The 27,695-nt window shown below is 38.0% G+C and overlaps 1 protein-coding gene across 1 annotated transcript in view; it reads right to left on the reverse strand.

The window, feature by feature from the left end:
* Nucleotides 1-19,097, reverse strand: part of LOC125237585 (ankyrin-2-like) — a 128,805-nt gene extending 109,708 nt beyond the window's left edge. Inside the window, exon 1 of the mRNA XM_048144718.1 lies at nucleotides 18,671-19,097. Within this exon, the coding sequence (XP_048000675.1) occupies nucleotides 18,671-18,700 (30 nt within the window). The 5' untranslated portion in view covers nucleotides 18,701-19,097. The remainder of the gene's footprint in view (nucleotides 1-18,670) is intronic.
* Nucleotides 19,098-27,695: the final 8,598 nt, after the last annotated feature.

Consider the following 27,695-nt stretch of genomic DNA (forward strand, 5'->3'; position numbering starts at 1 on the left):
TTAACGCAGCCAAAGAGCAGCGGCCTAAAATGTGACGCTTTCCGGCCGGTGGACAAGAAACGTTTTTCACTACCTAAGTACCTATATATTGATTTAGACTAACACGATTTGCACTCATAATTTTAGAACAAAACGGGACTTAATCGCGTAAACACTTACATTTATATTAGGGCCGACGTTTCGAACATCACATTATGTTCGTGGTCACGGGTAGACTGGCGAGGAATTGCATCAACATCTTCTAGCCGCGCGAGTTTCTCGAACTACCCGCACTTGTTCTTGATTTTTTTTTTTTTTTTTTTTTTTTTTTTTTTTTTTGATTAAACAAAATCATTTATTCGTGAACACAAACAAGACCAAGAACACATCCAACCTTAAAATAAAACAGTACTTAACACTACTCCCATGCGAAAATTCATCCGCAACGCAGGCTTCGTCATGTGGCCACAAATCCAAATCAACAACATGCTTCGTCAAACAAACCAATGATGATATCCGCAACAGGCTTCGTCACACATAAAATAATAACTTTAAGCTAAATGAAACCGTCCCGAATCGTACCCGGTTCAAATGTCCCCATCACACCGGCAGCGTTACCACGCTGAATAGCCAATGAGATCTGTTGGACCAGGTACGATCCGGACCGAGGGTCACATCCCTTGTCCCTTAGCCGCCGGCCCAAATCCCTTATGAACTCCTTCGCCTCCAGAGCCCAAGGTCCCGCAGTTTCGACTGCGACTGGCACAAAGTCGTACATTGGTTCCAGGGCAGAGTATTTGGCATGCTTCATTTTGGCCGCATACTCCGCGGCTGACCCTGCAGACCTAACCGTAAGGTTCAAGTGGGACGGCGCAAACGTGCTGACACACGTCGCGTCCCATAAGAGACAGCGACCCTTCTGCCATGGAACCAATGTCAGACCGTCAGGCCTCTTTCCATCCGTGCGGCACAACCCTGGAGGTTCCAAAACGCAAGGAACGTTGGCCGACACCAAAGCCCGGCGGATTGCATCATTGATAGCATGATGCCTCGAGAAACGTCCCGCGCACTTCAAGCAGCTGAGACCATGGTGACCGTCTTCCTCAACCATGACCCCGCAAACGCACCGATGCGCCTCGCACACCTTACACCCCAATCGCAAGGCCACCGCGATCCTTAAGGAGTCATTGTCCAAAAGCGTGCCCAGTGACGGGGAAGGTAATGCGTGCAGCCACGCCCCTGACTCAACCCTAGAAGCGGCTTTAAGGCGGGCCAAGTTGGATCCCACCGCTCCCTCTAGCATGTTTGCAACAGTCTTCTTGCACAACATGTCGTCCCAGCCCCTCTGCACAATGGGATTTTCGGGCTGATCCCCGCCACCGTAGAAAGTAGTCCACTTGGCTAACGCCTCCGAAGCAAACGGTACCTGGGTAATGTCACCATTGTTAGATAAGATCCGAGCAACAAGACCCAATGTCCCGTGAGCCGAAGCAAGAAATGCCACCACTCCCAACTCTCTACAGCGCCGTATTCCCAACCCACCGTGACGGACTGGAAGGGCTGCTTGACACCACTGCGTTTCATCCAAATGTACATTCAAGATGGATTCAAGCACCCCTTGATTGTCTCGTCTAACGCTGCGACTTCAGATTGAAACAACCAGGTTGGAGCTGTTCTTAGAATGTACATTATACGCGGTGCAGCAAAACAGTTCCGCAGCAGAATAAGCGCAACATGCGCAGACAAGTTTCCTAGGTGTTCCTTGGCCCGAACCAACGCTAACCTTTTATCTTCAAGTGCAGCACCGACACCCTCAGGAAAAATTGGCGCTCCTAAAAGGCACAAAGAAGATTTCTGAAGGTACCGCAAGCCGGGCAACACCTCTTCAAAATCTGTCCGTACACCAACAGACGAGTCGCAGCAAAAAAGCTCGCACTTAGCAGGGTTCACCTCCAGACCTATCTCCCTCAACGCTGGCACGAGTTTATGAAGGTCATTCAACACTGTCTCTGGACTACCCCCAATAGTCCCATCGTCCAAGTACCAAACATTTAGGGGTGAATCCAGAGAAGAAACAACTTTCTGAATTGCCAAGCAAAATATAAGAGGTCCTAACGGATCACCCTGCTGAGCACCAACCTGCGACGAAATGGTGGTCCCATTAAAAAGTAAGTTGCTCGGTGTCGAATAGCATTGGTGCAGAAATGGAAAGAGGGAGGGCACCTGGTTCGCCACTTCATTTAGAATGACGTCTCTTTCAACGCTGTTGAACGCATTCTTAATATCTACTTTAAGAATAACCGCATCTGACCCTTCATTCGCGAGTGCATATGCCCGAGTGGCATGAATCGCTGCCTCACATCCCCGCGCGGTCCCAAAACCTATCTGAACAGGCCGAAAATAAGTTGCCATTCGGTCCCTAACAGCCCGACAGCAAAGCTTGGCTGCAAGGCGTCGAATTGTGCATCCCACGGCAATGGGCCTGATACCCCATGATGATTCAAAGTAGTGACGATCTCTTGATTATTCACTTTTGCGCTAGGGTTGTCACTTTGCCTACACACAACACTCACGACATCAGCCGGTGTGTCTAAGTACCTATCTTATCTACAAATCTAGCACAAACATTTAGATATACACCGTGTTTTTTTTTGTTTTCCGTTAAATTCGACTCGCAGTTAGGTTCATCATCAGGAACCACCCTATATATCGCTTTTTGTTAAATTCGAAAAACATTTTTTTTTTCGTTTCCATACATAATAAATGGATTAATTAGTGTGAGAGGACCTTAATCATAACATTAAAAGAAATGCGTTTATCACTGCTTCCAGTAGTTCCACAGGTGGTAAATCATCTTTATTACTAGATTCACCTATTTTTATCAATTTTAAAGCAGTTAATTTGACTTTATTCAAGGTCAGTTTACTTTACCCACTAGTGGATAAAATGCGTTTTTACCCGCTGGTATTAAAGCACAAAACACGTGTTTCCGAGCTAGTGAGGGGAAAAAATATTTAAATGGATAACGCGTAAATTTAATTGCAAATATGAACGTTTAGTACATTCCGACGTTTCGGATGCTGTACAATACAACGTTCGTACTCAACTGGTGACTGAGAAAAGTACTACATCACAGAATTAGATTTACGTAGAAGAAACAAGTTCATCTATTTGTATGGCGGCCGAGCGTGTCAGATTTTGTACTGAAGTTGTTACTTGCCTGTGATTTTAAATATGTCTCAGGCCCTTGAGTGTTCATAATTTTTGTGTTGTATCAATTAAATATCACGTAACGAGGCATTTTTAATGTTTATATTGACTTCAACTTACAAAAATTTACGCCCGAAAGCTGCAAGCTGCGATCAAAGACGGACAACTCAGTGGATTTCACTGAGTTCATTTGACACGCTAAGTAGATACATTTGCTTGATCTATGGTATATATGACATCTATGTACTACATATTTTCACGTTTGTAAAATTAAAGCAACAGGAATAGCGACTAAATTATCAAAACTGTAGGTACCTTAATGCATTTTACCCCACATGACCATTACTAAACAAAAATAATAACCTAACCACAAAATTAAAATTTTGAAAAACCCCCGACCGCGACCTAGTGGACCGATTTTCATGAAACATGGCTAAGAACACTCCCGACTAACTCAGCTTTCAGACAAAAAAACTAAATCAAAATCGGTTCATCCGTTCGAGAGCTACGATGCCACAGACAGACACACACACAGACAGACAGACAGACAAACAGACAAACAGACAAACAGACAAACAGACAAACAGACAAACAGACAGACAGACAGACATACACACAGACAGACACGTCAAACTTATAACACCCCTTCGTTTTTGCGTCGGGGGTTAAAAAGTAAAACTCTCATACCCTGTTTCTCCCCTCCCTCCCCTTGGTTATTCCCCCCTCGATCGCCTGTCTATCCCTTGACCAAACACCGGACTCCATTGTGCTCTGCCTTATCTGCACATATTACTTTGACGATATTGCTATTCACGAGGCAATATAAAGTAAAACAATATTTGTAATCTTTTTAACTTGTTTAAAACTCACGTGTAGTGTAATAATTTTTTTAAATGAAATTAACACAGACTGTATATAAATAAATACATGGTAGAAAAAAAAACGTAAGTAGGTAGGTATAAATATTCGCACTTTAAAATCCATAGTAATATTATAAATGGGAAAGTGTGTGTGTCTGTTTGTTTGTCCGCCTGTCACGGCAAAACGGAGCAATATATTGTCGTGATTTTCTAAGTGGAGATAGTTGAAGGGATGGAGAGTGACATAGGCTATTTTTTGTCTCTTTCTAACCCCCCACTTCCCTAAAATGGGCGGTGGAAGTTTGTATGGAGTATTCCGCAATTTTCGAATTTAAGCGAGCGAAGCCGCGGGCAAAAGCTAGTTTGTTATATTTTGAAACTTCTCGTTTCCACTTCATGTGTCAATGTACAACATATTGTTATTATATAAGACAGTTCGTAACGTCGGAGTCACAGATTTAGATTTAGATCAGAAGAAACGAGTTCATTTATTTGTATGGCGGCCGAGCGTGTCAGATTTTGTACTGAAGTTGTTACTTGCCTGTGATTTTAAATATGTCTCAGGCCCTTGATAAGTTTTATGTTGTTGCAATTAAATATCATGTAACGAGTCATTTTTAATGTTTTTGTTGACTTCAACTTACAAAAATTGACGCCCGAAAGCTGCAAGCTGCGATTAAAGACGGACAACTCAGTGGATTTCACTGAGTTCATTTGACACGCTAAGTAGATACGTTTGCTTGATTTATGGTTTATATGACATCTGTGGTCGGAGTGTATTGTAAATCATTACTTAGTTATCATTAGGTAAGTACACGCGATAATCCTTTTCCATATCGTCACTACTTTAAAAAAAACTTGTATCTTCGTCTGTCAATGAAAAGAAAATTGTAGTAAGTATGTATGGAATGCATATAGACTTACTGTGCTTTAACTTTGAGAAGCAGCGTGAGATACGAGATTTTTTCAAAGTAGTGACGATATTTTCATTTCATTATTACCATTATCATGTTAAGCAATTAAGAGAATCGACTTGATTTGATACAATTTCAGAATTGCCGTCTTAACTTATCAACTCCCGAATACCAAATTAATATTCCCCGTCATATTTTCGATCAACTTACGAGAAACGTTGAATAATTCTACTGATCGGATTTGCATATTCTATCTCGGAAATTCTCCGGAATATCTTTGATGTCTCTTCGAACCTTCGTTGGGTTTGTTTAGTACCGTCGTCAATGCTCGTCTTGCAGGGGTTCTTATCACTCTCTAGGCACGAGTCCCAAGTGAAGGAGAAGCGATTAGGTTGTGGTTTATTTTTTCACAACAGAAAAATAGTTATTTGAGTCATACAAAGCTGCAAAGTTGTATTTTAATGCCGAGTGTGGAATTGAAAAGCGAGTGGTTCGAGAATAGAATCCTGAGCTTGCGAGTTTATCAACGCACGAGAAGTAAAATACATTTGCACTCGTGTGTAACACAAAACTTTTCCCCTCACTATAGCGAGGAAAGTACCTACAACGCAAAAAACGCGTTTATCACTGCTTCCAGTAGTTCCACGGGTGGTAAAACATCTTCGTCACTAGATTAACCCACTTTTATCAATTTTAAAGCAGAAAATTTGCCTCTATTCAAGGTCAAAATACTTTATCCACTAGTGGATAAAATGCGTTTTTACCCACTGGTATTAAAGGACGTGTTTCCGAACTAGTGAGGGGAAAAAATATAAAAATCAACCAATCAACAATAAACTAAATCAGGCAGTGTAACGACATTTAGTGGTATCTCTATTCCTTCTGCTTGTCAGAAAAAAATAATTTGCTAGGTGGACGCTATGAGATCACAGCCTGGTTAAGGTTTAAATAAGTAATACTTAGCGAATTAAAAATGGTCTACATGTTTGAAGTTCGTATAAAAGATATTATGAAGAGATAATGTGCATTGGATTCAACTTAACGATTTATCTTCCAACAAATCACCCAAACTTAGCATTTTATTATAAAAACAACCTCTAACCAATTCCATCAAACTGATTAAAACCCTAAAAACGGTACCGTAAGATAAACAAATGTGTCGATTATGCACCCTTTTATTTAAATCTGCCGCCGACCGCGAAGTAATGGAACTAAGAGGGGTTTACTGTGTACCACAATTCATATTCTTTAACGCCGTGTCTTGCGTGGGCGACGGTCGCGCGACCGTCGCCGTCGCGTCTCATACTTCCATATCGCCGTCGCGCGACCATCGCCCACGCAAGCCACGGCGTAAGATGTTAGAAGGATCTATTTAAGTGTGTTTAAGTGTGAGGGATGTTTCTTTTTTACATTATTTAATGGAGTAAAAGTGATTTTATAGCTGTAGTCACAGTAAATTTTAATCTCTCTTTTTTTTTCCAAGCGGCTGTAAGTATTAGACAATTAAGACGCTGCGGGAGCAAACATGCTAAAAAGGAAAGGAGCCCCCCTTTCAATTTGGGAATTTTAGTTTAATATACTAGTGTTATCAACTAGATTTATCTAAAAAAAATGTCCATTAAGACCTAATCAGTTAAAAGATATTGCGAAAAAATCTTTAACTTTGAGGTTCCGCTCTCGACTGTTTCCTCCTTCAAAACTTAATCAATCGTAACGAAATTTGAGAATCTGAATATCAATGAAATAATATGTGTCGGACCGTTTAGTTTTTTTGGCTAATTGCCACCATTTTTGAATACCACACCTTTTTTTGCGTCATAATCAATAAGGCCGTTTTTGGAAATTTTTGATGGGCTCTAGCGTCTTTAAAAAATAAGAATATCAAAAAAATCAAAACGGTTAGACCAACAACGGGTCCGACACAGATAAAAATAATAATATTCTGTGTTGAAAAAATCAGTGCTCTATCTTCAAAAACTAGGGAGGAAATAGTCGAGAGCGTTTGTATGGAGAATAGATCCCCTCCTGTATCGTCTTAGATCTGCCGCCTACCGCGAAGTAATGGACACTAAGAGGGGTTTACTGTGTACCACAATGCATATTCTTTAAGATGTTAGAAAGATATATCTTACTTATTGTGAGGTAAGTTATTTGTTTCACATAATATAATGGAGTAAAAGTGATTTTATACTTTTAGTCACAGTACCGTAAAGCTCAGTAGTCTATACTGTACAAAACATTGCCTGATTTGAAAAATGACACACACAACCCGTCCTCTAATATAAGTACCCAGATTTTTCATTCAAATTCAAGTACCTGTACGTTTCACTAACGCCGTGGCTTGCGTGGGCGACGGTCGCGCGATGGTCGCGCGACGGCGATGCGACGCATACGAAATCAAACCTTATCGGTATGGAAGTATGAGACGCGACGGCGACGGTCGCGCGACCGTCGCCCACGCAAGACACGGCGTAAGCCTCATTATGTACGGTATTTTGAAGTACACGCCAAGATGGACGTTTTGAAAACACATATTATCTAAACAAATTTATTCTAAAACAGTAATTCGTTTTAAATTTTAATAAAAATGTAATAGATATATTTGAAACATTTTCATTTGAATTTAAAAAATATTTGTATAATACCTAACTAGTAGGTATGTCCTGATATTCCTACAAATATAGACAGACCTACAAAATATCTGCTTTTCAAGGTGCTTTACTATTACGTGATACCTTATGTATGATAATTTCACCCTAGTTTGGGTCCCAACAATACTTGCGTCTGCGCATGTCAGTCGCATGTCAGTTATTTACTTTACAACAATAGGCACGTGTCCACAACACAAGTTATTAACCTTGGGACCCTTTTCGTGATTTGCGTTTTTTGTGCATTCATGTCGTATTTATAGTAGCTACCCTTATTTGGACTTTGGATTTAGTCAAGGTAATTGGAATATTCAGACCACAACTGAATTGCCCCTAACAATGACCCCACAAAATCATAGGGCATTAGATTCCTTGCAAATAGGTATTTGTAGAACTAAGTCGATATAAGCTCCGAAGAACTCGTTGACATTCATTTTATCATTTGACGAACTGCCATATCGTAACCAACTAAGTGACTACCAAGATGTACAGGCATACTTACACACAACACAAGCCTTCTTGAGCTTACCGTGGGCCTCAGTCAATGTGTGTAAGAATGTCCTATAATATTTATTTATTTATTTATTTATTTATACTTAACAGTGCCTTTGTCACATCAACATTGGCATTATCGTCTATCGCAGAGGATTTGTGTTGTAATATTCGAGAAACTTCTTTTCTGATGATTTGACCAAAGTTTGCAGAAACTGGCGCTAAAACATCTTGGGCTCGCTTTTGTCTCTTTTTAACCCCCGACGCAAAAACGACGACTGTTTGTATGTCTGTCTTGTCTGTCTGTGTGTGTATCTGTCTGTGACATCGTAGCTCCCGAATGGATGAACCGATTTAGATTTAGTTTTTTTGTTTGAAAGCTGAGTTAGTCGGGAGTGTTCTTAGCCATGTTTCATCAAAATCGGTCCACTATGTCGCAGTCGGGGGTTTTTTTCAAAATTTTAATTTTAGGCGAGTGCAGTAAACCACTTGTCAGTCTTGTCACAAGCACAAGAACATTAAACGATGACTAACCCCTGTATTGTAGACACTCTGTCTCCACTAGTATCGATTCAGCCTTTTTATTCCCGTACATTGTTTGTGATGGAATTATTCATGTTAGAGCAACAACGTTTTCTACTATTACTCGAATTTGAAAAAGTTTTAAAAAGGAGGGAAAATCATTCAATGGGGTACATATGTAGTGCGAAAAGGGTTTCCTTCGTACTTTTCCGGATACGTACGTATTTGTCATGATACGTAGTTCAGTCAATGTCAGTACATCTTGTACTGAGACTGACTGAAATAGCATGACACGTTCGTACGTTTCCGTAACAATACGAAGGCAAATCTTTTCGCACTACATATGTATCTAATTTGCATTTCCTCTGCATTCTAAAGTCGTTCATATTCTGTACCATTAAGAAGCAGTTTATTTGGTATTCCATAAGAATCTTGTTCAAAAATGTAGACTATTGTTGGTCACCGAATTAAATCAAGAACCAAGTTTCTAGCATTTTAGAAGAATAATTTATAGATTGTGCATGTGAACTGTGACCGTGCAGTAGAGTTTTCGTGATTTCTAAAGTAATGTGGGAATGTAGCAGAATAAAATTATTGCTGGACTTTGTGTCATCAATGTCATCATCCTCCATGCGTTATCCCGGCATTTGTCACGGCTCATGGGAGCCTGCGGTCCGCTTTGACAACTAATCCCAAGATTTGGCGTAGGCACCAGTTTTTACGAAAGCGACTGCCATCTGACCTTCCAACCCGAAGGGTAAGCTAGACCTTATTGGAATTAGTCCGGTTTCCTCACGATGTTTTCCTTCACCGAAAAGCGACTGGCAAATATCAAAATGACATTTCGCACATAAATTCCGAAAAACTCATTGGTGCGAGCCGGGGTTCGAACCCGCGACCTCCGGAACGAAAGTCGCACGTACTTACCGCTAGGCTACCAGCGCTTAACTTTACTGGACTTTGTGTATAAATGGCTAAATGTCTCTACAATATTTATGTTTCTCATTGACCTGAGCGACAGTATAGGTCTATGTTGACCGGAGCAACAGCGTGTCTACGTTTTAACTCGATTTCCTTTTTAAATGCCCGTCTGCTCTCATCTACATCACATTTCTTAACCGGTTCTCGTGAAATTTTGTGATCAGATTAATTATACGATTTTTTTTATCGATCCAATTTAAAATAAATCAGAATGTGAAAATTGCCCTAAAGGACTTAAATGACAATAGCATGCATGACGCTTACTAAGGTTTTTACAGTTTTGCTTTTTCTAAGCATATCGCGAAGGTCTACAGCTCAGAGCCACTAGATTTTTTTATAGTCGTTTATAACGAAACAACGTGTCATGTCTGACGTCACGCTGCCGCACCCGGTAACAAGCCTTTGCCGTTAATTAGTCCAATTAGCACGTTTTAATTCAATTTGGACCGGGCTTACTGCCCCAATGAGGGTTTTTACGACTTGCAGTTTTGCCAATTATTTATTAGTGGATTTAAGTTATCAGTTATGTGAGACATATGTTTTTCGCCGAAATTTTTTCGATATTAGTAAGTTTTTAGTCACGAGTTATCATATCAAGGATATTCAAAGCACAAATACTCATAGATCAACCAAACTGCTGGAGAAATTTAATGTGTGAAGAGTTTTAGCGTTGCTGACAGTTCAGGAGTCTATTCTAGCGGTTTGCTGAAACTAAGAAAAGGGATGTGTTCTACGATGTATAATCAGTGTTGTCTAGTGAACATTGTGAGATGAATATGGTATTTCATATAAAACTCTCATCAACTACAATTGAAGGTCCTGGGTCCGGTACGATACGCTCACAATTCCCGACACGTTACAGGATACCTGCACTACGGTCAACTGATCTTACGTTCAATATGTTGCGTGGAACGGTGTTTATAAAACGAAGCTAACACGAAACACCATTACTATGTACTTCACAGGATTTATGGTAAAAAAAGTTGACTGATCTTGAAAAACTCGTAAAAAATATATCAAACGACAGCAAAACAGTTTCAATACCGCTAAAATTTATATTTAGACATTCAAGGTAAAAAGATCCCGTATAATTTTAGACGCAAGGACATTCCCGAACCCGCATATCAAGGACAATTTATCTACCTACTTTCTTCCAATTTTCTCGCAACTGTCAGAAACGGAGCATTGTGGGAACTAAGCCGGTGATAGATCACAGAACTCTTATTTATTACTTTTCGATAGGTACTGATGAAACTGATGAAAGAAAAAGTTGGTGATTAATGTTTCTGGGAAAACTTGGATCCAATTATAGAGGTACCTAAGTATATAATTCAAGTTTTGGTCTAGAGTTTACCCTTGTTGCTATGAACACAGTTTTAGGCCAGATAGGAAAAGAGAGGTTTTGTAAGTTGAATAGAAACGGATCTTCAGCCTTCTGCTGTGTGCTTCTGGCAGTGATTGCTAACCTTCAGGCGACCTGTCTGCTCATTTGCCTCCAAGAAGAATTGTGTTGCACTTATGAAGATAGTTTTTCGTGAAGTTTCAAGTCACTGAATGATGTAGTTTTAATTTTATTGAAGGGTTTTATACGTGTTTGAAACCTTTCTCCTTTTTAACTTAGCATTTTCTTGGCATGAAATGGAGGTTAATAGCTATTTCGAAGCTCTCATTTGTTGTGCAATCTTTACATGAAATTAGTAATCATCAACATAATATGCTGTAAGGCTACTGTATTAGTTCAATATAATCGCAAAGAGCTCGCCCGCAAGAGTATAATATTCATTGAAAATCGTCATCAATTCCGGCGTTCAGACTAGGGTCAGCAAAAATATTCTTTCTCCCTTTTCAGTACTTAATATCGGTTTCTCGAACATCTGTTGTCGGTTGATAAATAAAACAATAAGTGAAGGCGACACCCGATCCGAGTCAAGGGCGGGCTAATGGCTCGGCAAATTGCGAAAGGGCTGAGGTTGAGGCTTAGCTGACTTGTGTCGGATTACATACTTCATTGATCACAATTTTACCTAAAAGTTCCGATTTTGTCTAAGCTTTTGACACTAAAGATCACGATATATTGATTAAATAGCTAGAACTTTACGAAATTAGGGGACAAGTATGATTTATCTAATAGAAGAGAGTTTGTAAAGATAAAATATAGTTCTGCAATGGTTATGCATAGTTATAGCTTCACTGTGATAAAGGAAGGAGTCCCACAAGGGTCAAATCTCTACCCCGTAGTTTTAAATTATCAATGAAATGATTTGACATTATACAATGACTCGGCAAATTACGAAAGGGCTGAGGTTGAGGCTTAGTTGACTTGTGTCGGATTCATTCTTCATTGATTACAATTTAACCAAAAAGTTCTGATTTAACCTGAGCTTTTGACACTAGGTATCACAATATATTGATTCAAAGCTCAGGGGACAAATTCTTGTTTGTAGTTAGTTATTTGTTCAAAAAGAGATAATTGGATAAGTACCTAAAAGAAATATATGATAGTTCTAAAAAGGTTATACACAGATCTAGTTTCAGTAATATAATAAAAGGAGTCGTGCAAGGGTCAACTCTGGACCAATGCCATTCTATGAATCAAATAAAGACAAATTTAACCGATTCGCAAGACTAGACTGAGCTTATAAAAGCTCCATGAATAGTTTAGCACATAATGATGATCCTACAAATATTCCTGATTAGCCTTTTGAGATATCTAATCATAAAATTAACTACATACTATAGTCCATATAAAACGGAAAATACATCAAGCCACGACATTATGAGCTAAGAGCCTTCACCATAACTAAACAGCTAATTACTTATTTTCGCAATATCCAGCCCACAAACTATCATCCTTCGAGCGGAAATACCTTCAGCAAGCAACCTAACTCGATAGCAACACCGGCGAAGCCCCGATCGATCCATCCGGGCAGACTCATTCCAGCGACCCACCTACTCAACACCTCAGACAGACTAGTCTAAACACATATCCTGATAAGGTATGTTTATGAACCGTCTGCGGGTCAAATAAGATTGGTTCAGAAATTGCTGGTTGTGATGGAGGCGATGGTAATACTTGGCCGGGTCTAGCTTTGCGACAGACCTCAGTTCCTAATATAACTCTGTTTTATGGACCTGCGGCAGTGCTGTAGGTACATAGACTACATAGATCAGTAGTGTCATGAGACAATTTGAATTCAACGGTTATTTAGCTGTAAAGACGACCGGTCTAGCGTAGTCAGTAGTGACCCTGCCTGCTAAGACGCTGTCCTGGGTTCAAATCCCGGTAAGGGAATTTATTTGTGTGATGAACACAGATATATGTTCCTGAGTCATGGATGTTTTCCATCTATAAGTATGTATTTATCTATTTAAGTAAGTATATCGTCACCTAGCACCCATAGTACAAGATTTCCTTAGTTTGGGGCTAGATTGTTCTGTGGAAGGTGTGCCCCAATCAGCGCCGGCCCGTGCACTCGATCAGGGTAGAGCGAGTTTGAATTTCGGCGCCCTTGGGGAGAAGTTTTACGACGTAGATAAAAAACTGGCCTAGAGCGTGTCGGGCCACGCTCAGTGTAGGGTTCCGTAGTTTTCCGTATTTTTCTCAAAAACTACTGAGCCTATCAAGTTCGAAACAATTTTCCTAGAAAGTGTTTATAAAGTTCCACTTTTGTGATTTTTTTCATATTTTTTAAACATATGGTTTAAAAGTTAGAGGAGGGGGACACACTTTTTTTTCCTTTAGGAGCGATTATTTCCGAAAATATTAATATTATCAAAAAACGATTTTAGTAAACCCTTATTCATTTTTAAAGACCTATCCAACAATATATCACACGTTGGGGTTGGAATGGAAAAAAAAATCAGTCCCCACTTTACGTGTAGGGGGGGTACCCTAAAAAAACATTTTTTCCACTTTTTATTTTGCCACTTTGTCGGGTTGTGATTGATATACATATTGGTACCAAATTTCAGCTATCTAGTGCTAACGGTCACTGAGATTATCCGCGGACGGACAGACAGACATGGCGAAACTATAAGGGTTCCTAGTTGACTACGGAACCCTAAAAATCGCGAGCGTAGCGAGCGCGAAATTTTTTTCATAGTAATGCCGTAATGCTGCGGTCTTTGGCATATTTTGGGGTATTTTAACTTCACAGGGGGCCTATGTTCCCGACTTTTAGGCCTTATATTTCGCCATCACTCTTATTTTTATAAAACTACGAGTTTTTGTCTTTGGGCCGCAAAACAATGTGGTTCGTCAAGGGCTAGAATCCTCCTTTTACGGCGCCCTTATGAATGTTGGTATATGTTGGCTATGTGGTGCAACTTTCCACTTAATCCTAATTACAAATCTAGATTTTCAATAGTTGTATTAATTCCCGACTCCTCTCGCTATTTTGTGATATATGCGCGCCCACGCAATGTATAATTTTTTTATATGGATTTTTCCACATTCTCGATTTTGGCGCCCCCTTACCATGTGGCGCCTAGAGCGGCCGCTCCACTCGCTCTACCCTTAATCCGGCCCTGGCCCCAATATTTGTTTATTATTTATATTTGTTTATTATTTATAGTTGTTACAATGAGTTAGGTAATGGTTCAAATTTGACTCTAAAGAGTTTCACTATCCTACTATATGTACCTAGCTTGTAACGTAAAAGTTATAATATAATAATGGTGCATGTGTACAATTGCCACGAATCTTTCTTTTAACATTATGCATATTATTACAAATGCAAAAAGCTACTTTTAAAGTTACCATTTCGCTACCTATTACAAGATATGAAACACAAGTATCTAAGTACCATGATTCATTATAAACTGAAATAGATATCACAGACGTAAGAAAAAAAAACATTCAGTCGAATTGAGAACCTCCTCCTTTTTTTGAAGTCGGTTAAAAAAGCGACCATGCCCACTGGTGATCGAACCGTGGTCCCAATTATTACTTCATTAATTAAATCAGAAACAGGAATCTGACGTAAAAGTTACTGAAATCAAGAAAACCAATAAAAGGAATATAAATAAACCGAAATGTAACAATGTTCAAACTGAACACAGAAATGTCGAAGAGAAGGCCTTAATTGTCTCATTTCCCGAATATCGGAACTTTCGCAGACAATTCATTTCCCATCGTAATTGATTCGATTATGCGGCCTCTGTAGACATTGGGCTCGATTCGTAGACTGTCTCTCTAGACTCCGCATTACAGCTATAAGGACCTACAGTATGTAAATTAACGAAAACCATTTACAGCAAATTACCACGAAAAAACCATTGAATGTGAATTACTTTAATTTATGAATCATACTGAGCTACTTTTATTATGCGACCAACCTACAAGCGCGAAATAAAAATTCATCCTGTTATAAGAAACATCAACCTAAACAATCTAAATAGTTGGTATTTCGGTGTTGATCCGATAGTAAAAATTGCTAAGCACGACCTAAACATTAAACGGTTTCAGTAAGTGGTTTTCATTAGTTTACATACTGCCTATATAGTATGTAAACTAACTGTCCTAAATATGATTAAATCTTGTTTTAATATTCTTAGATGTTGCAAACCGACCTGCTATACGATGTAACACTAATTTTGCTAGTCGCAATTATAACTTATTCAGATTGTACATATCAGCAACTATTTACGCAATAAACTGAACTATTATAGGGAAGATTATAGGGAACTTGACTGTAGTTTTAATAAAATATTATATACCATGCACGAAATAAAGCATCAGATAATTATAAGAAAAACATGGACAGAAGTTATTTTTAAATCGTAGAAATATATAAAGTAACTGAGTTGACCGTGACGTCACTCAATTTGATTTCATATAAATTCTATATTAGCAAGTTGTTCAAATTGACAGGTCTTAAAAAGAAGCTGATTTGACTAGGAGGCAAGTAGCTTATTCTAAAATAAAAATGGAGAAAGGAACAACTGCTACTTATTATGTGCTAACAGAATACTATGTTACTACTTCACATTATTAATAACAAAAAATAAAACCGCCTTCAAAAATAAGCGCGTTACAAAACACGGAGAAACTAAAAAGCAAAAAATAATAAACCTTTGAATTCAGATTTCTTATCGTATTGCAATAATCTAAACATCCAAATTATAAACAAATCAATTATTTTTGTAGTCGGTACCAGACCTGTTCGTCGCCTTGCTATTGCCTGTTTGCCCCACCCAACCATACACAGGCTGGTACCGACTCCAAAAATAATTGATTTGTTTATAATTTGGATGTTTAGATTATTGCAATACGATAAGAAATCTGAATTCAAAGGTTTATTATTTTTTGCTTTTTAGTTTCTCCGTGTTTTGTAACGCGCTTATTTTTGAAGGCGGTTTTATTTTTTGTTAAAAAGTTAATTTATTTGTTGATTTTTAGTGGTTCCTACTGTTCCTAGTGATATTATATGTATCAGTCCGAATATATGTACAGTAGTGAAAGAATTATCCTTTAACTCCTAACCATTGAGGAGTTGACCTTCCATCATCAGCTCAGCCACATAAAATTACTACCGTCAGGCGTAAATACTGGTGTACCTTTGAAAAATACACTAAAAACATTACATGTGCCTATAACATTTGAAGAGTTCCCTCGATTTCTCCAAGATCCCATCATCAGACCCTGACTTGGTGCCAATGGGACCATCTCGGGGTTATACCCGTTCGATCAAAAAAAAATTTTGAAAATCGGTCCACGATTCTCGGAGATATCGAGTAACATACATACAAAAAAAAATAAAAATAAATAAAAAAAAAAAAACATTCAGTCGAATTGAGAACCTCCTCCTTTTTTGAAGTCGGTTAAAAATTTCTAGTGTGTGGCGAAAGTGATCTGTGATTTGATCGGATGTTACAAGAAGTATTTTCAAAGTAAAGATATTACTTTAAGTCTTACAGAGTCTGGAGAGAGAATTGGGAAGAAATATAATTAGTCAAAATGCCCGTAACATTTATTTACATTTGTATTGGATTTTTGTTGTTTGCAGAGGTTTATTTTTTTAAGGAAAATCTTGTGATCCCGGGAGATTTGCTTTGACATTCCGTTTTCGTTTGTTTGCTTTTAATTCAGTGGATATTTTCAATTTAAATTCCCCTCTCGGAGACATCAAAATAAAAATCATCTCACAAATGTCTGAGCTCATCGCACAAATAGATGCCCTTACCGGGATTTGAACCCAGGACCGCGGCTTAGCGGCCAGGGTCACTACAAACTAGGCCAGATCAGTCGTCAAAATCCTCCACAATATTTAAATCATGTATATTTAAATATGCAAAAAAGAATAACCAGAGAAAACCCCTTACCGTTACGCGAATTTTAGCATTAAGTTAGCTACAACATTAATCATTTTCAAGGTTAAGTTAATTTGTCAAGTCTAGACTAAAATAGAAGCTTATCAAAATCCAGCTGGCTTTTACTACACCGCCATAATGAGTTATATCACTTACTATCTTTTGCCTTTGTGAGTTATATCACTTACTATCTTTTGCCTTTGTGAGTTATATCACTTACTATCTTTTGCCTTTGTGAGTTATATCACTTACTATCTTTTGCCTTTGTGAGTTATATCACTTACTATCTTTTGCCTTTGTGAGTTATATCACTTACTATCTTTTGCCCGCGGCTTCGCCCGCGCACTCATATAATTATGTTTAGGGATCCCCCAGATGATGTTTCGAATAAAATAATAAAACTAATTGTTTGCCCAAGCAAACTTGTTTTCCCATGCAAACTTCGGACCCCCATTTCACCCCCTTAAGAGGTGAATTTTGAGAAATCCTTTCTTAGTGCTCCTCTATACCTTATAAGGAACCTACGTGCCAGAAATCTCGAGGAACAGTGGTTCGGCTGTGCGTTGATAATGTTGATATGTCAGTCAGTCAGTTTCTTCTCTTATATTTTTAGATATCATATCCAATAACAGTAGACACGATAAAAATGGATTAAACACTTTCTGGGGTTTTTATTACGGGTAAAAGTAGAATAGATGTTTTTTGCAAACTTCTAAAGATAAATAAATAGTCGATTAAGTGTAGAGGCAGGCAACATGCGCTTTTAACACTAAAAAGTGATATCATCCAGACAACCTTTAGTTGGGGTAAATTCGACCAAATTCGATATATAAATAAAATGAAATGAAAAATGAAAAAAATATATATATATTTATTATTCTACTCTTTTTAGGGTTCCGAAGTCAACTAGGAACCCTTATAGTTTCGCCATGTCTGTCTGTCCGTCCGTCCGTCCGTCCGTCCGTCCGTCCGTCCGTCCGTCCGTCCGTCCGTCCGCGGATAATATCAGTAACCGTAAGCACTAGAAAGCTAAAATTTGGTACCAATATGTATATCAATCACGCCAACAAAGTGCAAAAATAAAAAATGGAAAAAAATGTTTTATTAGGGTACCCCCCCTACATGTAAAGTGGGGGCTGATATTTTTTTTCATTCCAACCCCAACGTGTGATATATCGTTGGATAGGTATTTAAAAATGAATAAGGGTTTACTAAGATCGTTTTTTGATAATATTAATATTTTTGGAAATAATCACTCCTAAAGTAAAAAAAAGTGCGTCCCCCCCCTCTAACTTTTGAACCATATGTTTAAAAAATATGAAAAAAATCACACAAGTAGAACTTTATAAAGACTTTCTAGGAAAATTGTTTTGAACTTGATAGGTTCAGTAGTTTTTGAGAAAAATACGAAAAACTACGGAACCCTACACTGAGCGTGGCCCGACACGCTCTTGGCCGGTTTTTTTTAATTTGAATAAGAGTCTGCCGTAGATCAGAGATAAAGAAATAATAGTCTGTTAATTAATGTGTGTAATAGACATAATTTACGTAGGACGTAGGTGTTTAAAGACTTAACAGTGGCCGCTTTAACACAAATTTTGGCAAATGTTGACCAGCCACCAACAGTCCAACAATCTACTGAAACAAAAGGTTTCACCAACGAAACCCCAGCCATTATATAACTTGACAGGTTTACTTGTCCAAACATGTCCTTGACACCAAATGCGGCAAAGCCGCCTAAGACTAGACGTACCTGTGTAGGCGTCGCCGTTTCCGTGGTCATGGCTTCAATGCTCGCGAGTCTACTCCTCCTCTTCTTCTGACATCGACAGCAGCCTCTCAGCGACAGTTTACAACCTACCGACTACCCCTACTAAACTGACATACCCTACGCGATCGATTTTCTAACGTCCTTGCACCGTCTACGCCAAAGTTCTCACTACCATATTTAAAAAGTCCAATTCCAAATCCGAAATACGACGCCTAGCTGGCCGCCATTTTCCTTCCGCGAACGAAATCAAGTTTCATTTCCGCACTTCTTAAAAACTATATTTATAATATCCGTAATTAGAAAAAAAAACACTAAGCAACAGTGAAAGCGGTAAGCAGTATTGACATTAGCTGGATTAAGGTTATTTTTAACGTTATTTTTACACGCAAAGTCCGCTTCTCCAAGCGGGTTGTTGCTTTTGGTTGCGGGGGTGTACAAGAATTTCGCCGGCTTTGGACGACAAGTGAGTAGGGTGGGGTAGGGCAGTAGTGCGGCTGCGCGAGGGCTCTTTATTGTGTGCGTGATATGCGTGTATGCTATTATCCCTGCCAACTTACCTAGCTCTCCCCGTCCTCGCGTCTCCTTTGTATTTACTGGAGCAACTGGGGTTCTAGCTCTGACTGTGAGGGGTCTAGTTTGTGTGGTCTGGATGAATGTATTCACAAACACAATCGATAATGCAGAGTTCTCAGATGTTAGGAAATGTCAGACGTTAGGCTGTCGGTCCCACAAAGCGCTTGGAACAGATTCGCGATGTTTCGTTATTGGTCATAATCTGATGAACATAATGCAGCTTAATATCATTTTCGAATGTGTTTATGACCATTATGTTCATGTTAGAGACAAATATCAATTAAGTCGGTTATATTAGAATTTATAATAATGAAAACTGAATTAGGTATATAGGTATACCTGTGATTAAGCACATTAATTATACTTATAGTTAAATAAATAACGATTTGTCACGATTTATTTGTTAAAATTATCAACGGCGTTGTTACCTACATAAAGTCATTGACCTGATCCTGAACATAATTATGCTGCTCTTTTTACCAATCACATCGATTTGTTTGTATGCTTAAAAAATATACCAACATTTTTTACGTTAGGTTAGTTACAAGGACAGGTCAAGTAGACTTTATAGATTCAAACTTTGCTTGATTGAATAATCCAATTTTGTGTTTACTTCGCGTACCTAATTTGCGATGATAGGTAAATTATTGGGTCAACATGAAACGTTTCTATTAAGAAATTGAGCTAGATGCTTCAATAAATTTAGTACAGTTACCGGTATAAATAAGTGATGATTTCTATACCTCGTCTTGTTTGAAATGTCATACGAAATCGTCAAACGATTGAAAGCGACAAGGTACAAAAATCATCACTTATTTATGACGGTAACTGTACGTATCATTAGTTAAGGGGCTCCACACGGTTTTCATCGACTTTTGACAAGTTTTGAGTTGAAACTCCTACATTTGAAATACAGATAGAATTATAAGACCAAAGGCAATTTTTTATCTCTCTATTCGTAAGAGACATATCTTAAAAAAAACATAGTACTTATTTTACAATGTTTTTTTTTAAATATGGTCTAAAAAACACTTTTTTCTTTTAATGGCACAAACGCTCACGAAACGCTCACGAAACGAAACGCTCGTAGATATTCTACCGCTCTTGCGTATTGGCGCGACAGAGCCAGACTACCTTTCGCGGAGTTTCGTTTTCGTTTCGCGTCGTAGAAATGCCAGTGCCCATTTAAGTATTTTTTTTTGTCAAAATTTCCTCATCTGTATTTTTTTTTGTTTCTAATGACCTCAGAAATACGTCAAATGGGCGGTTAAAACCTCTCGCAATGCTCACGAGCACCGTGTATATTATTGTATATTATGTCTGTACAGTCAAGTGTAAAAATATGGGTGTACATATCTTACTCAAAAATATGTCCCATAGCATCTTAGTCCGGTGTAATAAGAGCGACCGTAGTACCATATTTATGAGACGATTATTTCGATACGTATTTTTGCAGTTGACTGTACGTTTCCGAGGGAGTCACAGCACTACTTTACCCCACTTCACCCGAACCTCGGTCCGAAATGAAGCGATAGAGAGACGTCAAATTTAATCAAATTATGAGAATTCGGCCATGTCGAGCGACAGGATTTGATTATCTAAATAATTGCTTGTTAGAGAAGGGTTGAGCGGATTTAGTTTTACGGGTAGTAGTTGAGAGATTTTGTATTGTGACTATTGTGAGCTCACAAATGGTTGCCGCATAGTTGCGTAAGTTGCGATTCTGTTACTTTGAAATCATAGTAGGTACAGTCGCCATCTAAATATATAAAATAAGAAATTGACTAACTGAATGACTGACATACCAACGTGCAGCCAAAACAGCGGTTTACTTACGGACCAGGGGGCCGATTTTTGAATCTCGGCCATTCGATTTCGTGAAACTCGTTCAATAATATCTCCACTACTAGATAGCGATTTAAATTCTACTAACAGAATCGAAATGGAGTGGTCATTACCACTAGTTTTAAAATTACTAGCCAAAAATAGCATTACGTCGTTTTTCACAGACTTTCGAACGGCGAATTCGTGCGTTCGAAATTCAAATATCGGTCCCCAGCGGGTCTTATAGATACCAAATTTGGCACGTAGGTTCCTTAAAAGGTGTGGAGGAGTACTAAGAAGGGATTTTTGAAAATTCACCTCCTAAGGGGGTGAAATGGAGGTCCAAAATTTGTATGGGAAAATAGATTATTGCGCGGGCGAAGCCGCGGAAAAAAGCTAGTCAAATATATCAGAGTTTCCGAAGCTCTCACTAATCTCTATTGCCAAGAAGTAAGACGGCGAGTTTCGCTATTTGTGAGAGTTTTACCAACATCGATATAAAACATTTTTTCTCCTTTTGCGTTATAAACGTTACTATTTTTCGATTAAGCAAAGGTCATATTTTTGACACTAGTCAACACGAGAAAACTTTGCTCGGAAATTTTTGCTAGTAGGTATATATAATATCTTCAGATATTTAAAAACGGCAAAAATGGATGCAAGTTCTAATATTTTGATAATATTTTTCGGATTTCGGATTCCTGAGTATCGTTCGTACCTTATGAAACTTACAATATTTTGTTTTAACATTGGTTTCACAGTGCACCGCCTACAATCTTTTCTACTTTGCGCAGAAAAGATGCGGTGCACTGAGAAAGCAGGTTGACTGGTGGAGAATGCCTCATGGCATTAAGTCCGCCTTTGGTATATTAAGTTTTGTTTCTTCTGTGCTATAACGTTTAAGTAAATAACTACATACTTAAATAAATAAGTATTCACTTTTCTCCAAAATACAAAAAGAGGAAAAACTAAGGATCGATAGACAACACTTAATCTTATTTGTATAAGCGCGACCTCAGAAATAATAACACAGTAATGCCTCGTAACCTATATGTTTGGCGACAGAATGGGTCGCGGCTCGTATTTCCCCTCTGCACAGTGGGCATAGAGGCTTAAAAAGTAGACAAAATATTTAGAGATGTTAATTCATTTTTCACCACACCAACTGTTAAAGGCTTACTTTGCTATTCGAAAACAGATAGCAATATTGCATTTTATCCACAAGAGTGCAAAGTAATTTCATACAAATTTTAACTTGATGTCATAAGCTGGCTGGTAGAATTTACCTATAAATGATGATTTTGAATCATAAATATTGAATAAATTGATGGATTTGATTTAATTTGATGTTTTATAGTTAGTATTTTGTTCGTGTTGGTGAGGTGAAAAATTCTGTGTTTCACTCGGTGGCAAAGTTTGTTTAACCTTCGTGCCTTGAAACCCTCGCAACGCTCACGATTCCACTTTTTGAACCACTGGCTACGCTCGTGGTTCAATATAGGAATCTTTCGCTTGCTCGGGTATCAATATTGGCACGTGCGGTTAAACAACTACTTTGCCCCCTTGTAAAACAAATAACTATAGATGCTTTGATTTTTTTTTATTTTGACAGTTTGTTGACTTTTACATACGAGTACATCCCAAGAAGTGCCCATATACAGATGTAGGGCGAACAGATTTGCGTTCGTATTGTTACGGAAACGTTCATAGTGTTATGCTATTTCAGTCAGTCTCACGACACGACAAATTTAAGTAGTATTTTAGCGTTGTTATAATATAACAGTAAATGGACATTTTTATTTGGGACCCAAAATTGGCGTAATTCGTTAAGAAAAATTAACTGTCAGTTTTGTTACGATAATTTAGCATGAAATTTCAATATAAATATTGTTTTTGTGTTAATTTCATAAACTTTAAGCGATATTCTACATTCAGAACGTGAAAAAAGTAAATTTTTAGACAGATTTTATGCTTAATTGTCGTCACAAAACTGACAGCGAGTTAATTTTTGTTGACGACTTACGCTAATTTTGGGTCTCAAATGGGAATGCAGGATCATAAAAAACTCACTTTTGTCTGTAGAAATAGAGGTTTTCGACTCACTGTGCATTTCACCGCAATAATTTACCGCCGCCATCTAATACGAAATAGGCGTCTTAAGAGGGGGTAGAGCAGGGAGAATTTTCAGAATCTGTCAAATTACCCCATTACACACACAAACACCCTTCACTCACACTACCTCAATTTACTGTGAAAGGTCAGTGACCCTTAATTTTTTTCAAGAGTGTTATTTTGAGTTTGTAGTCAACTACTGACCTCCTTTGAGAAATTAAAACTGTAAAAAAGGTAGCATACAAGAAGACAGAGAAAAAATACGCATCATCTAGCTTTCCTTCATGTCTCATGTGACTTAAATTTACCTAAATATGTAGATAACTTTCCTTATTCAATTGATTGTTTATCTAAGGTGTATTTCAAATTACTTTGCACTTCATTTTGCGTTACTTTTCTATACTTAGATTAAAAATCGTCAGCCTGCCTATCCCCGCAAACATTATTCAAAGACGTGTGTGAAGGGCTAAAGGCCGATACCTCCAGGCAGACAATTATGGTCGCGTGATAAATGATAAAACATCAGCCCTATCACACTATTTGTAAGTGCGATAGGGACGGCCCGATGTTATACCATTTATCGCGCGACCATGATTGCCCTGCCGGTCTTCGGAGGCCTGTGCTGTGCATTACGTATATGCGGGGTGTATTAAAGACTAACAGATAGGTACTTTATTCTTTTTGGTCGTTAGGTTTTTTATCAATTTATCATTTATTTTGATACAAAAATAAAGTATGTGTATAAAATAAAAACCTAATGAATAGAGTACAGCTAGCAGCAGTCATGTCAGAGACACAAAGAAAGACAGGGAATATCGACGCATATCTTATCTTATCCAATACTGCCATCGCCATCTGCATCAGACTCTTGATCTTAACCAATTTCCGAGTCCCTTCTCTTAATTTCAGTTCCTTGAGTTGAAAATGTTGAAACTCATACTTAGTATTAAATAAACCACAAATACATATAAAAATCACAATATAATTTTAAATTATGGCTTAGGCCCTGTACGTCTGTAAAAACTTAATAATAACTATACAAAACTAAAATATAACTAATTGAACATTGATAGTAAAATTTTGGTTGTGCAATAAAAATCCTTGGCAGATCGAAGTAAGTATTCAGGGTAAATATTGTTTAGTCTTTAGCAGTAAAGAAGTTGTACTAATTGAACTAAATACTTAAAAATAAACTTATAATAAATAAAAATTAAACAGTTAACAGTTAAATAAAGAAGTACTAAACAGGGGGGGGGGGGAAAAGTCATAGAAAGAAAACCCCGTCCAGCGAGTCCTCGTGCGGCATCGACCCCAGGACGCTGGCCGCATTACCTCTCTGGATTGCTAGCGATATACGCTGGGAGAGGTAAGCGCCAGCCCTTGGGTCGCCGGATGCGTCTATCAGCGGGGTCGACAGGGCTCCTTTCATTTTATTTTTTTTGAAAAATATTTTTCAGTACAGATGGTGTTTTTTTTACGCACTAGTGCGAGAAGTGGTTCATTATATGGCAGGTCGAAACTTCGGAGGGCCATCTGTACTGAAAAACGTCGTTCGATACACGTGCGAAAAGGAAATTCGTAACTCGTGTCGATTTAAAACACTCCCTTCGGTCGTGTTTTAATTTATCGGCACTCGTTTCGAACTTCCTCTTTTTCGCACTTGTATCGAAATGTACTATATTGCTCTCTGAGACATTTTTAAAAACCCCTGACTCAATGGGGATACGACGTTTCATAACAGAGTTCCTATGATCACCTTTCTGCTCCATCATCAGATTAGCTCCATGATACCATAATATTGCATTGTCACTTGATTTACATGTGTGCAAAATTTCAGCTCAATTGGAAACCGGAAAGTGGGTCAAATTTAGCTTCTACGTTTTGACTCAAACTAACATACCTACTAACAAGGCAAGTTGAATAAAAGCTTGTACCTATAAAGGCTTCTGATACTAGATTTGCAATAAGTTTACTTGTCATAATTTAAGAACAGATGAGACAGACATATCCAATGACACAAGTCTATACCGTTTTCGTGAACTGTCAAATCACCTCATACAATTTACGGCTGTAAGGCAACCAGGTAGGGTTTATTATTGCACTTTAATTACATATTAATGATTTCTAGCCCGTAAGATATATATTTGCTTTAACAATGGATAGATATTTATGCGGGTGAAAGTGTAATTTAGGTTTTTATAAAGAATCAAATATTTTTAAGCGACCCGATCAGATATGTATGCGGATAAGGACCCTCCCACATCTACCGTCTTGCGATCGTAGCGTCGGGCCAACTGTATGGCTAAGCCGCGCTGACGCGGCGTCTTTTTCCATACAGTTGCCCCGACGCTATACGCTCGCGAGACGCTAGAAAGAGAGACGATGTTTTTGCCGGTCACGGAGCATCACAAATTTTTGCCGGGAACATGTCGTCATATACTTATGGCCCACTATAGAAAATCAGATATTTTTGCACGGCTGTTCATAGTCATTTATGCTGGTCACCAGCTGGTGTTCCATGAATATTTGGTCTAGTTGAGTGGAGAAGTGCCATTCAAAACAAGCGCTTTGTAAACAACGATGTATTTAGGTGATTTATAATTATTATTGTTTTCAACTTACGGTTACGTGTTCGCGGTATGCACAGAGTAAATCATTAATGAAATTGAGTCATTTTTTTATATACACAATTAAATTTGAACCAGAAGCACTATACCTATACCCGCTCGCATTCCCCTTTTTAGGGTTTTTCTATTCTAAGTAAGAATCGATCAATACGTATCTGAATATGTATGAATAAATTAAATTGTAATTGTTTACATACAACCTGTGAAGTTTGGTTGACAAAATTTGACGTAGGTACTGTCATATATATTTTTAAAATGACGTACTGTTAATACCAGCGTAATGAAAATGTATTCCAATGAGTAAAATAAAACATGAAACTTTTTTCAATTTAACCGAACTAGAATGAAATCATTTATACTCATTCGGTTGTGTTCGTTATTTTCTTTAATAATGTGATATATTTTTATTTATTTTTTATGCACAAGCCATGCACCTTTAAATTTTAAATGAGATTGGATCTCCACCTGACATTATTGATTTACCCTATTTATTTTGAGCACAGTTTTACACTGGTATGGTTTTTCGTGTACGTACACTATTTTCTGTCAAAATATTTGTCAAAATGAAACGTCAACGCGGAGCAACCGGCGACACGTCTGCCTCCGATGAGCCGCTCCGGGCATCTAATCGAAAGGAGAATTCTGACAGCAATGGCGAATGTATGGAAATTTTACGAAAGTTTAAGTTTAAGGTAAAATTTCTTTGTTGCCTTTGAGAGGAAAAATATAAAAAACCCCAAAACTTCTAGTCCATTTATCTGGCTTTTAGAATTACTTAATGTTTTAACTAAAGTATCGAATTTTTTTAACAAAGTTTACTAAACGGCGACATACGTTTTTCTCATTTTAGCTCAACTTTGCGTGGGTTTATTTATTATACCGTTGAGAATTGGAGATTCTGAATAGTGAAAAGTTGTAGCCACACTCTTTAAGATAATAACTACATTTATTTTGTTTCATTTTATTGAGAAATATGAGCAGCATTTGTTAAACGCCGAATGCATTTTTCGAGGATTTCGTACGACCCCCTCTTAATAAGCCGAAGCACACCACAAACCACAATTAAGAGGATACGGTAGCGAAAATGCTAAAATGGAAAGGACCCCCTTTCAAGTTGGGAATTTTAGTTAAATATACAAGTGTTATTAACTAGATTTATCGAAAAAAAATTGTCCATTAAGAACAACTCAATCAAATGATATTTCAAAAAATCTTTAAAATCGAGGTTCCGCTCCGTTTTGAAGGAGGAAAGAGTCGATCTTTCCTCCTTCAAAACTTGATCAATCGGAACGAAATTTGAGAATCTGAATAACAATAAAATGATCTATGTCGGACCGTTTAGCTTTTAGCACACACGCAGACAGACAAACAGACAGACAGACAGACAGACAGGCACGTCAAACTTATAACACCCCGTCGTTTTTGCGTCGGGGGTTAGAAAAAATGTTATTTGTCAAATTTAGCTACACCGATCGATTGTACAAAACTTGAAATGTACAAAACCTATTTAGAAATGAAATAACTTTCGTTACCGAGGTCAAAACCATAAAAGTTGTTGAACTTAATAAATACCACTCTAACCTAATTACCAACACACATCCGCCACCCAGATCAAAAACTAAATAACCCAGACACTCCACAACGTTAAAAAAAATCACAGAAATCCCAAGCGTAAATACTTTACCGGTTATTCATCGTAAACTATCATTACTAATTCCATTCACAAAAAGGTGACCGTTCCAAATTTAAAAATTAAAAAAGCATCTGCACAGTTTTATCGGACGATCACTCGAGAATCGATTAATCGTAAACGCATAGCAAAGCTATCGATTCATATGGCCCGCTGCATCGGTACCATCAACACTGTTAAT

This window comes from Leguminivora glycinivorella, chromosome 21 (genome assembly GCF_023078275.1).
Source record: "Leguminivora glycinivorella isolate SPB_JAAS2020 chromosome 21, LegGlyc_1.1, whole genome shotgun sequence".
Taxonomy (NCBI): domain Eukaryota; kingdom Metazoa; phylum Arthropoda; class Insecta; order Lepidoptera; family Tortricidae; genus Leguminivora; species Leguminivora glycinivorella.